Source organism: Morone saxatilis, unplaced genomic scaffold (assembly GCF_004916995.1).
Source record: "Morone saxatilis isolate NCDOM2014 unplaced genomic scaffold, NCSU_SB_2.0 Contig8, whole genome shotgun sequence".
Lineage (NCBI taxonomy): Eukaryota > Metazoa > Chordata > Actinopteri > Moronidae > Morone > Morone saxatilis.
Genome location: NW_023340257.1, coordinates 8,751,052 through 8,764,433, shown reverse-complemented (window position 1 = coordinate 8,764,433; position 13,382 = coordinate 8,751,052). Strand labels below are relative to the sequence as shown.

The 13,382-nt window shown below is 40.2% G+C and overlaps 1 protein-coding gene across 4 annotated transcripts in view; it reads right to left on the bottom strand.

Moving 5' to 3' along the window:
• gramd1bb (GRAM domain containing 1Bb) overlaps window positions 1–13,382 on the bottom strand; it is an 83,018-nt gene extending 69,636 nt beyond the window's left edge. Inside the window, exon 1 of one of the 4 annotated variants that reach the window (XM_035679468.1) lies at window positions 13,315–13,382. Coding sequence is in view for 2 of the 4 variants with exons in the window: in XM_035679466.1 (XP_035535359.1) it covers window positions 2,061–2,689 (629 nt within the window). In the remaining 2 variants the exon portion in view is untranslated. Of the gene's footprint in view, window positions 1–2,060; window positions 3,214–13,314 lie in introns of those variants that run through there. The other 3 variants (XM_035679470.1, XM_035679466.1, XM_035679467.1) reach the window with 3 other exon arrangements.

The following is a 13,382-nucleotide window of genomic DNA, read 5'->3' as shown; positions in this document are numbered from 1 at the left end:
TGTGTGTGTATATATATAAATAAATAAATAAATATAACACAACAATGCTGATATTGATAAAAAATACATATGTGCAAGGACATGGGATACAACTTTAAATAACAAAACCTGCTTTTTCTGCTTCATCAATAATTAAATGCTGATAAACATGAAGACCTGGATTATTTATGTCACTCCCACGCTGCTTGAAGCCTGTAGAATTTCTTATATACTACATGCAGCTAGTAACAGCAGGAGATTGAGGCGGAGCCAAGTCGTCCTAATGCTACGGTATGGTATTAAGATGAGGAGCGCTTCCTAGAACAGTCCACGGTACACCCTGAGGGGGAGCAGGGCTGTACTCATGACGTGCTGGATAATGACAGCATTTCACACTCAGGGGTGTTGTTGGGGTTATGCACTCGTGCCTCTGGAGAGATGGTGTCTTCCACAAAGATAACACATTGATGGAGTGAGTAAGGAACCTGTTCCTGTCTGCCATCTGTTACAAGTAACTCTTAGGATATAGCAAAGACAGAAGAGAAATAACTACCAGATATTCAATTTTTCACCTCAAAGAACTGTCATAGACTGTGAAAAACATGACATTGTTTCCCAGAAATGGTGAAAGTGGGTCACGTCCGATCAATTTTCCCATGACTCATTAGAAGAATACAATAAAGCAAGCAGAAGGTTTAACTTAAATTGGTGTACTATAAAAATGCTACGAATGGGAAAAAATTGCTGTCCTTAAATGCAACTCAGTAATGGTTCTAAGCTCAGCTCATCTTAAGGTATCAGGGACAACGCCAAACTGTCAGGTAAAATAACAATCAAACGACAACAATCATGAATACATTAATAAAAAAAAGAAAAAAAAAGTTGTATGTTTGTAATACTACGAAGAGTCCTCCACATAAGTAAATTCATTGAAACATAAATGAAACTGATCAAGTAAGTTTGCAAGATTTTGTAGAGCTTGATTGAAATCTTTTGTTCCTTCTCACGTTATGCCTCTTCTTGATTTTAATGTACTTTTATGTAATCAACTGAAAACACTGGATAATCCTTCCAAACACTTTTTGTCTAGCTTTTTTATTAACTACTACCCATCCAATCTGCATATGCTCATTTACCACGCTTCAATGAGGAAGGGGCTTTGCTTTATTGGCCCTTTGACCTTTGTCTACGGCCACCATCACATGCATCCAGAAGGAAGAAACCTATTGATTTTGTAAACCCCTCAAACTTTTCACTAGTACTGCTGTCAAGCCAACCTTTTAAGCTTCAAATGGCCGTGCAGTATCTAATGAGCCCTTCGTTTAAACACACAATATTGTATTGTGTTGCTCAAAATTTGACTTGATTCTGTCCACTGCTGTTAACAAGTGTAACAATATTTTCCATTAATTGTCAGTTTAGCAGCTCGTTTATGAACTTTTCACTTCAATCAGCTTTTGTCTGTCGTTTGATTTAAATTCATTTAGAGCTTTCTTCAAGGATGTTGTTTCCCTACTACTCTGAAGTAAACCAAGTCACCCAATTTTGACTACAAAACAGCCTCATGAGTCATCAAAAAAACAAAAAACAAACATGCTACATCACTAGACTGGAATAAAATGCGGGGGATGCAGATTTTTGTTCAATTAGTACAGGAAAACGACAACAGTTTGACAAAGCGATAAGACTCATAAGAGAACTTTTTCGTCAACTCATCCACATACAAGTACACAGACAGGATGAATTTTTGTTTCTCTGGGGCCAATGGTGCTACATTTAATATATAAAGAAAATGTATGCTGTATTTCAGATTTAACACAAGAAACTCTACAAATCCATCACTGCAACTGCCTCTAGGTCTTGCTGATGCACAAGCATCAACCCCTGAAGGTGAAAAGAAACCTCAAGCTAAAGAGCAACAACTAAATATTAAATCTCCAAAAATACGGGACTCTCTTTGAGTTAGTGGTACAACCATTAGTGCAGGTAGCAGGAGTCCTGAAGCAGCATGGAGGTATTAGGGGAAGATGTGGGGAGAAGAGGGGAATGGGGAGAGGTGAGTAGGGTGGGCCCATACCAACCTGCTCTCACTGCCTTGCTCTTTCTTCTCTCGGACCTTCAGCCACTTCCGCAACAGGAAACGCTTGCGTCGTGGAGAGGCGCTGGGAGTGGAGCATCTCGACCAGGAAGATGGGGCGTCTTCGTCACTGGATGGCGTGATCTCAATGGAGGGCAGCTGAAGGTACTCCTTGGAGCCAGAGCGCGATCTGGTCGTGAGGTGACCGACAGCTAGCCGCCCCCTATCGATCTCCTTCTCGCTGGGCACGTTCCTCATGCGGCGCATCTTGAAGCGCTTGCGGCGGAGCGTCGGGGTTGAGGAGCTGGATCGCATGGAGCCATCTGACACGATGTTGCTCCCTCCGTCGGAGTATGCAGGGACGTCGTTTGGGACGCTCACCTGGAGCGAAGGGGGTCTAAGAGTGTCGCTCATGGTCCTGACTATCTTTCTAAAATGCAAAAACAACCCCGTAAAGCACTTTTGTTTTAGATCCCTGGTTAAAAGAATTGCAAATTCTGTAGTTCTGCAGCTTGACGAGCTATTAGCTGAAGAAAAGGTGAGGTTTAGTGCTGAAGAGATGAGGCACAATTTAGATTCCTTGTACAATCTTTGGTGGCCTCTGTTTTTTTTTTTCTGTAAAACCCTCTCCATGTGCCAGGCAATGGACTGAAAGACTGGCTAGTAAGTCCTGATAGCAGATATCTTAAGTCCTTCTGCTGCTCCTCAGCTGTTGGTTGATATGCATCAGTTCAGTGGCTGGCTGACAGACTGTGAAGAGCAGTCTTGTGGCAGTAAACTCAGTCTCTCAGGCTGGGGAAGAGAGGGCTGGATTAGATAACAAAGGGGGCTTCTGTTCTGAGAGCAGCAGATGAAACATGTATAAGGCCTGTCAGGGAGTGTAACACAACTCCTTTGCTGGTCCTCCCCAGGGACTGGCAGGCCAGGTTACACACACACACACTCGCTTACACTTTGGCTAGGCTACTGCCAGAGCTGCCAAAGCGGTTACCTTAGCTGCTGTTGCTAATGCTAAAGAGGAAGGCACCAACTGTCAGCCCTTGAATATTGATGCTGATGTTGTGAAAAGGCTGGGAGGTTGTTTGTTGTCACTTTGTGCTCATTTTGAAGTTGCTGCAGCAGAGGAAGACCCTGGTTGTGCCCCTACCGGAGAGTGAGGTCCGTCTTGTGCCAGTCAGTGTGTCGCTGTCTCCACGTAGTTAATGCCTACAGGTTAGAGGGAGGTGATAGGACTGCAAGGTACAGGCAAGACCGAGGGTGATGATGACCAAGTTAAGATAATAATAAAAAAAAGCAGGCATAGTGAACACGAACACACACAGGCAGATACCATGATCAATCACAGGAAACAGGCAGCACTTCTGATGAGATGCACAAACACACTCACACACGGCCAAATTCTGACCTACTAAACATACAGTGCCTATCCACCACCATGCACCAGCCCAAATTTATCAATCCCTAATGCCTCTCTTCCCTAAAAACGTTAAGTGTATCACATACCTTTAAATGTTCTGTCAATTTCCTCAAACAAGAGAGATAACACACAGCCTCTGTAGATCACTGCCTCTGTACACAATAGACGTGTGGCTTACTGCAAAGGGCAACCACAAAAATGACAAGTGCACACCACAGTGGGGACATCTACTTACAAATCTGAAAACAAAAGAACCCTCTCACCAAATATTTGACTTTGATAGACAGCCTGTCCAATGATAAACCCTTGAGTTTTGCTGAAGACCACACCTGTCAGGTACAACTGTCAAATAAAAACAGGGTATGGTAGAAACCATCACAAAACAAACAGTCAGAGTTGAGCGGGGGCCCCCGTGGGTGATCTGGATCAAAATAATGCAGACACAAAGTCAGTAGTGAACACAACCATCTGCGTTCTTCTCATAGCCTAGGACATTAGCATCACTGGAATAATTGCTCTGCACATATGGCTTTCTCAGCTGGGCATCTATAAGGTAAGAAACAAATAACTGGGGGGGGGGCTGTTATGTTCCTCCTGAGGTAGAAAAGAGAGCATAGATTGTTTGCACAGAAATATTAACAGCCTAGCAATACCATTTATTTACTCCTAATAATAATTTTAATTAATTAATTCCACAATTAAGTGAATCAAATATAGCTAGACTGTGTGGTGAGTTAGATGAGAAATGTGGAAGAGACGTAAAGGTATAATTGCTTGGGAATCTGAACAAATGTGTTCTCTACTGTAAATCTAAGCTTTGTTGCTGCTCTGACTCAGAGAAGAAAATAACCATGCAGTAATCTAGCCTAGAGGAAGAAAAAGGCATGAAAAAGCCTTTTCTTAAATGGGACAAGTAAAAAGCCTGATCTCAGAGCTGATTAAGCAAACTTTAGAGAACTGGGATTTGACAACAGCAATACAGAAGATAATGTGAGGCCAAGACAAAATTTACTCCAAGCTTTCTGGCAGAGGGGTTTTTAAAAGGTGCAGCCAAGCAGCTTAAGTGATTATAAAATTCCTATCTTGCACCCTGAAACTTTAAAAATAGATTTTAAGAACTGCTGAAATATAATAAGACAAAGATAACTTTCATCACCGTCTGTGCGCAGAAGTAATAACATTAAGAGCCATTTATTTTTGTCAGTCATATGATGTAATACAACATTTAACCTTTAATCGACAACTAAAACGTATGGTTATGTCAACACATGATGTGTCTTTGACTGTGAACAGAAATGCAGAATATGACTAAGAATGAGAGTTGAGTCACTTAAAGTTTCGAATATACACAAAAAATATCTATTTATATTTTTCTATTTTAAAAGCAGGATGTTAACCATTAAAACTGTGACACACTGCGTCAAAGGTTGCACTGAGGTCAATGAGCGCCAACACAGATCACTGATCTGCAGCCATCAAAATATCAGTGGAGACATGGAGCACTGCAGGCTCAGTGCTATGGTATTGAAAGCAGCATGACTGACAGTGCTTGCCTACTTCTAAAGCTTGTGAGTAGATACATTTTTCAGTAACTCAGTAAAAATAAATAAAAGGTCATTTAGAGATAGACCTATATTTATCCAAGACCCAGTAATAATTGTGTACTGGTCAGATGATTAGAATTATACAATACCAATGAGGGGCAGATTATTTCTTTTTCCACAGCTCATTTTGAGCTATTAAAGACAAAACTGTGAATTCAAACATTGCTATCAGTGTTTTAGAGACAGCCAAACAAATATTGATGGGGACCCTTTGGATTCGCCACAAAGTCATTCTCAAATATTTGACTTAATGCTATTTGACTGTTTAAAGGTCAATGCTGCAAGGTAGGAATACCGTGCACTTTGCTATTAAAAATTCCCCTTCTTGTTTTCAAACACTAATATAAAATCAACCCATATTGGTCAGGCTCTTTAAATGATTAAGATAGAATAGATAAGCCATAGACGATAATGAACTATTAATTTGTTCCACTTGCATTATTAAATCATCATGCACTCATTGTTTGATATTTATCATGATAGGAGTTCTCAAATTCACGTTAAGATGGAAGTTGTAAACAAAAAAGAAGCAACTACTGACAGACAAAATATAATTTATGCACGTACCCATCATAGCACTGTTCATGTTCCAATAAAACATGCACAATGTAGACCTAAGCAAATATACAACGACTCACACACACACTCTCACACAACACACACTCTGTCCTGGAGGCTGAGTGTGGAAGTGGGAGAACATCGTGCATTAATCATGGCGAGACAACGTTTCTCGTTACAGTTTCACACGTTCTAGTAGCCTCGGGTCGTCCTATGGCATCTCCGGGCTCAACTCAGGTGAACAGCTGATGTCATGGTTGAGCATGGCTGAGAATGTAGTTAACGAGTGCTGTTTTAAGCCACTGCCATGATTTGTATGCGTTTCAGAGGCATATATTAGAAATGAGGAACACTGTGAAACACTGCTCTCTAGCTGGAAAGTGTGTTGATACACCTGTGCAGTGTAAGTACACTGTACAATACAACAATATTAAAAAATAGAGTGCACAGCAGGAAGGACCCTAATGGTCTAGCCATCTTGTGTCTCTGTGCCTTGTGCACTTTGCCATGCATACGTTAGTGGAGTAAACAGATGGACCTACCACGGAGAGGCTTTGCTGTTACAGCTGAGACAGCGAGCACAGTTTTCCATCACCATGATGGCCGCACAGCAAAGAACAACCATGTGATTGCTTGCCTTTCACGCGCCATTACTGACCATCAAAGTTTAGCTCTATTGTTCCCTGCTTCTCTATTCTTAGCACTGTGTCCCTGTCAACACAATGTCAAAGAGCGTGGGCAGATTACAGAGGCACGCTAATGGTGATTAAACTAACACTCATGAAAATACATGCTGCATAAAGTGCTCTGATTAGTCAAATGAATTCTTTACAAAGGCACAAAACATAGAGCATCTGAGGACGGGGAAATCTCTGGATAAAGTATGAAAAGAGCTATAACAATGGAGAGGTTGCTGTAACAATCTTTACCAATCCTGAATCTACCTGTATGGACCATAATAAAGGTCTGGATGCTGTAAAAATGTACCTATGCACTAAGGCTGCATGATATGGTAAAATTATATTTTTTGATTATTTTAACACTGTAAATACAATATGATTAATGCTGGAAATGATCATGTTGCATCGCAATTTAAAGCTCCCTGAAAACATGATTTGTGAAATTTTGGGGGGTCTAAAATATTGACATGCTATTATTGCTATGCATTTCTTTTTTTTTTTATATATATTTTTTTTAAATCTTCATCATCATGGATCCTGCATAGATTTAGACAATTATTGATGTATGATTCATGAATGAGGGCGTTTCATCACCATTCCTGCCATCACCATCCAAACATGGTGGCACAATATCATAGAACTTCAATCACATTAACTCAAAAGTTCAGTCTGCGTGCCAAATCACCATTATTCCCCAAAAAGCATTGAGCTCCCCTGAGAGCCATGGTATAGTAGTATAGCACGCAGATTATAATGCCGTTTTGACACACATTTGTGACTCTCCTCTCACTCGACCATATTACGATTAATAGTGCAGCCTAACTGCACACATGCTACCATAGTTTCATAGTAAAGGTATGAAGCCAAAACACATGTGAAAACCATTTATTTAAAATGAAACGAGAGTGCATCTTCAGTCATTTATTGTATTCTCCCTGGCAGGTAAACCATTATGTGGAGAGATGGAGGAAGTAATGGACATAGAGCTGCTGGTTGGCCGAATCGGAGGTTTAGCATTGGCATCCCTGCAACAGTCAGGAAATCTATGACCAAGAACAGACGGACAGGAAGTGCCAAAGAGTCCAGAAGTACACCCTCATTATGCATTCAAGATTCAACTTTTTATACCAACAAGAGCAGTTTTGAAACGTGTCTTTGGTGTTAACAATTACATTAACTATGTTAGTCACAAATAATGGTATTAATCTTACTTGAAATTTCATGTGTATGAAGTAATACGGCCTTATCTAACAAACACACTATTTTCAAAGGGAACGAACAAAAGAAGGAAGACAAATAAGATGAAATAATATTTTCACATAAAATATTTATACTCTGCCTCTGCGTAATGACTTTCTCACAGGCATGATGCTATTGATGTCCCACGATGTGGAGTCCATACTAATATCCCGCTCCCCATACCTAAACTTATCAGTTTACTCATTCATGTCGGAGTGCATCATGCAACACAACAGGGTTCTAGTGAGTTATTATTGTGGAGCTAGAAGGGTGATGGGAAAATATTACACGCACTGTGAAGCTATGATGAGATTATAAACCCTGCTCACGTAACAGGCTGTACTCCATCTTACCTTTCCCCTTTCCTGTGATAATCTACTGTGTAAATCTAACCAGAGTCACACTTGCATCGGATTGTACGCCGACTCGCGGTAAAGACTGAAGGAACATACTGTACTGCAAATGACTGCATTCAAAACAGACTACTTTCTATCTTAGTGGAGCCCAACTACACTGCTGCGCCGTTTACCAGCCAGTTGACTGTAAAACGGTGTCGTTGTAAATTAGTCACACTCATCATTTATTACTTACATAAAAGTTACATAAACAGCAACAAAGCAGCAAGGCATATTAAAAGACTATCCCCCAAGGCTTCCTAAAAAAAAAAAAAAAAACCTGAGGGGTTTTCATTAGACTTCCTGTACAAGCTTTAACATACTTCAATAGTATTAGGTACGATGATGTTCCCAAAGTGCATCCTTCTTAATCAGAGCTGGCAGGCAATCCTATGTCATGCAGTTGTCATCATAAAAAGGGCTGCCTCCTCCTTCTCTTTGGTCCGTGCCTATAGAGACTTGCAGTACTGATCAAAACCAGAGCTTTCATCTCTTATTTACACCCTGCCTTCTAAAAATAGCCTTGTTATGAGAACGGGCACAGCTCTTTAGTGAAGTATAACACTGTATGTGCTATTAGGTATGGGGGGCTATAGTGAAGACCCATTTTGGCTGAACCTGCGTCACACCTATAATAAAAACGAACCCCTAAAATAGCCTGTACTTTGTTTAAATAAGTAATAGGGAATAATATAGTTAGAAATAACTTGGAAAACACGATATCCATAAAGACATATATCCATAAATACTCTAAACCAAAAAGTAAGTCACTGATTTACTGTGAAACTGAATCAAACTGGTTTCAGTTCCAGAGTGCATAAAGTCTGGATTCTGCATGCAAAGCACCAAACACGCAGCCAGATCACGGTTCTGGATGGGGTTTTAACCTATGTGGCAGCAAGATTAGTCAGAATTAGGTCTAATTGGTTCTATTAGATTTCAGTTTTAAGACAGTAATTAGAAGCCATTAAGTGATGGTGGTTAATGAAGTGGTGACAAGATATTTAGTTCAATCTGTCATGCTATACTGCCGCTCACATTTGGTGTTGCTAATATGAGTGATGTGTTTATGAGGCTGTAGGGTTCCATCTGGCACAGACGCTGCACTAATCTTGTACAAGAGCTGCTAAAAATTGTGATGATATCTGGGGGGTCTGAACACGTCAAACCTAAAATTAATTGGCAGGTTCTTCTTGTGGTTTAGAAGATGCTCCTAATTACCTCCTTTTCAGACTTTAAGGTAGCATACAGCCAACATTGTCCACTGGAACTGAATATGAAACAAAAATCAGCAGGTGCTGTCACTTTTGGAGCTCCACCAGATACAAAAATCTCCTCCCATCTGAGGATGTGAAACTGTGCCAATTTCCAGATCCCTGCTCACAACTCATCTTCACAGCTCAAACTTCAGACAACCCACTAATTAACTGCTTTTTTATGAAGGAATTAATGTATCTACTTGCTCCTTGTCAGGTATTCCAACTGATCGCTGAAAGCCTGTTAAGAGCCTCTTTGCTATAATGTGGCGTAATGAAAATTTAGGGAAGTACAGTGGCCTCTTTCTCAGTCACAGTCAACATCATCTTAAAAAAAAATCAATACCCAGGAAATCATACACACAATGGTTCGGAAGGAAAACAAACTGCCCACAAAACCTACATATTCTCTAGAAGTGATGTACTGACACAAAAACAAAACTCTCATAACCACAGCACAGTCATTTAAATAGTTCTTACTATTAACACCATATCCAGTTCATATGGGGAAAAACCCACCTCTCCTCAGCTTGTACATGCCCAATGAAACCACATATTTAAGCAGTCTGAACCATTTATTTGCAGCCCTGAAAAATACATAGCCCTGTGCAGGCCTAGATAATTTTATCAGGGTCACCAAAATGAAGCCTGAAAAGACAGGACAATAGTCAATGCAACAATATTCAGCGAGTGCTAACAATGGGATTGTATGTCCAAAATAAACAAACACAAAATCCCTAAAATCACCCTGAAGAATCTCATCCTTGAACATATATATGTTTTATATATATATAAAACGACTTTACTTATGGAACCACTGAGGTAGAGACAACTGCAAGCAACAGCACTGTCTGTTCACCAACTGTCATTTCCTGTGGGGTTAAGAGGCATTTTCCCAGGCCTGACAGCCACAAACAGCTGAGAGAAGAGGGGCTGTCGGAAAATAGGAGACTGTGAGATGCATTCAAAATCACTCTTATTCAGAGTGAAAGAGAGAGATGGCCGCAGCAACAGCCACAAACCGAATACTCTCATGTTGGCATGATGTTTTGCTGCGAGTGGGCTTCAGGCCTTTCCTCAGTAACAAAATCTCCACAACAGTAACACATTCATGCGTTTGCAAAGATGTGCAAAGGTGCAATTCCACTGTGTTGGTTAAAAAAAATAGCTCTAACACCTACCGTAACTGTAAACAGTGTTTTAACTGTGCTATTGTGTACTATAAATTAGTTGGTAGTTGAAAGGTTTACATTTTTTGTGCTAAGCTACGATAAACAAATCTTAAGGCTGTGAGCTGGACATCGAAAAGAAATTGAGTTTGGTAAAAATTGCAGTGGAAGTGTATTTTCTGAAAGTGACAGCAAAGTGTTGACCTGTCCCTTTAATATTTTCTTTTAACTTTGAATGTCACATGTTCATACCAAGCCCCCAGGAAGGGCGGCAGACTTTGAAGCCAATTTGAAATAGTGGCCGAACCGTGTAATGACAGCAATAGCGTTTATCATGTGACGCACACTGACCAAAAATGACTTTTTCCCATAAGCTTACATTATGAAAGAAGCAACTGTATACTGTAAAAAAGTGGATCTTTGTTAAATTGAAAAATTTGGAAAGCCTAGAAGAGCTGCACGGTTTAATCATTTTATCCCCATTTAAGTTAGCCGAAGTCTAAACCAGAAATTAGCGGCTTGGCTGCACACGGCCGGCAGAAGTCTCTAATGCGCTTGTTCTATGGGCCCCACAAAGTTGGAAAATATGCAAAAATCCAAGTAATTTTATACATGGAAATGAAACTTCATGTGGTACTGAGCAGCTTATGAATGAATGGACCCGTGCCTCCAATGCTATACTCAGTCTTTCCTTAATGGATCCATGGTTTATACTGAGAATAGACCAATTAAAGGATCTGATGTTAGTATTTTTTCAATTATTGGTCTTGTAATGGTTATGTTGGTATATTATTGTTTATAAAAGAAATTCATTTAAAAATGCGCTACACTGGTGAGGACGCAGCCACCTCTCTCTGAGTAATAGTAGAGTAATATATATATATATACATTTATTGTCTTTAATTGATAGTGACAGCTGAAGATAGACAGGAAAGCGGGGTAGAGAGAGGGGATGACACGCAGCAAAGGGCTGCAGGACGGACTCGAACTCTATGCCGCTGCAGTAAGGACTCCGTACATGGTCGCCAGCTCTACCAGGTGAGCTAACCGGGCGCCCGAGTAATATATTTTTTTAAGATAACATTTAAAGGTTCTCAGTGTAAAAATACTACAAAAGTACTGACATAAAAATAAATACACTTTTCACACTAGTATCAATAGTGCAGAATGGCCCATTTTTGAATAATAATGGATTTTATAATGATTATTTTAACTCTTCATTCATCATAATTTATTAGTTGATTTACATTAGTTTTAATAATATGAATCTGCAAAATAAAAGTAACTAAAGCCATACATGTAGTGGAGTAAGAAGTACAAAGTAGCATAAAATGGAAACACTGCACAACAACATTTGACAGATTTTTTTTTTCTGCACACGGTTCCAACCGGTTATCAGTTTCCTTCATTACTAATAACTAGTATCTATATCGGCCCAATAAAACCCATATTGGTCGATCCAGTTTAAATTCAGGTTATCATGCATAAATAAATAAATATTTAAATAAAATGGCACCTGCAAAGACACAAACAGACACACACAGAACTGAACAAGATCCCGCTGTGACACATGGGGATATACTGCAGATTCAGCTTGAGCCTCTCTGAAGAGTTTTTCTCAACATATGTCGTGCTGCATGTGCAGAACACCACAGACACGTCCTCTCAAACAGCTGGGCAGCAGTCTCATTATAAAACCTACCAACCAAGGATCGGAGTCTGTAACAGTCACCACCACACATAAGACGTCTGTGACTTGAACGGTAGAGGTAGTTATAGTAGTATTTAACAATCATTTCACATGAGTTATAATAGTAACAGCTTCTGAAACAGAGCCCGTTTTGACAACCCGCGTCCTTTTGGCCTGTGACTCCTTAACAAAACTAACTCTGTCTGCTTCGACGTAAACTTCACACTTTAAAGGTAAATACAAACATAGTGGCGACGTACACAGGTCAGGAACAAATATGGCAGTCTGTGCTCATATTAGGAGCAAAAACATTAAATTGTGTGCACTTCCACAAACCTTTTTACTGAGCACGGCACAACCAAGTGACTGCTGCGACCAGTGTCAAGGTTGAGACTTGTAAGCTGTAGTTTGACAGGCTGGCAACATGTTAGTTACGACCTACTATGTATGTTCACACAGGAAGAACATGCATTCCTGTTTAGTACTGTGTTGTTTGTAAGTGAAGCTTCAAGAGTGAAATGGGAGGAAACGCGTTACGAGGATTCATATATAGAACTTATAAGAACAAATAAATAAAATGCAAATAAAGGAAACGTGAAACAACATGAAACAAGAAAATTGAAAATACACATCAGATGCAAGCTGTGGTCTGATCTAGATGGTTTCAGGAGGTAAGACGTGCAGACAGGAGAACCCAGAAGTTTCTTCATCTTTAGGACAGTCTGAATTAAAAGGCACTGGGGACCCTTGGATGACCCAGGACCACACACACACACATCATCATGTAGACCTCTGTACAGTCATAAATAGATAGTTTACTCTGAACAGAGTAAAGATCAGTGATGCACACACAGCAGCATGTCTCAGGCAGGCAGCAGGAACTTGAGACAGAGCAAGTGCATCAGAGCTCACAACGATGCAGGAAATTACAGCCTACATTCTGACATACTCTAGTTTGTGCAGGGGGATACACAGTTAGCTCGGTGCCCTGCTGTTCATCAATGCGCAATGTAGCTGTACCCTGTCCACATACACAAACTGTCAATCTATGTCGCGCCGTAGGTTTCCATCCGTGCGTTTAAGCGCCTGCGTTATCGATTAAACTGTTCGTTCCGGGTTGTGCGTTTTATACAACATCGACATCGACAGAGCAACTAGTGTTAGATCCAACACGGCAGTAACAGCTCAAACAACCCCGCTAAAAGTCCTACATGTTTCATCAGTGTCTGAGTTGTTTTTTTTTTTTTTACCTTCGGTTCGACCTCGCCAACTTCCAGAAACTTGTCCGTCCACCTTTAAGCTCTCTCTCTCTCTCTCT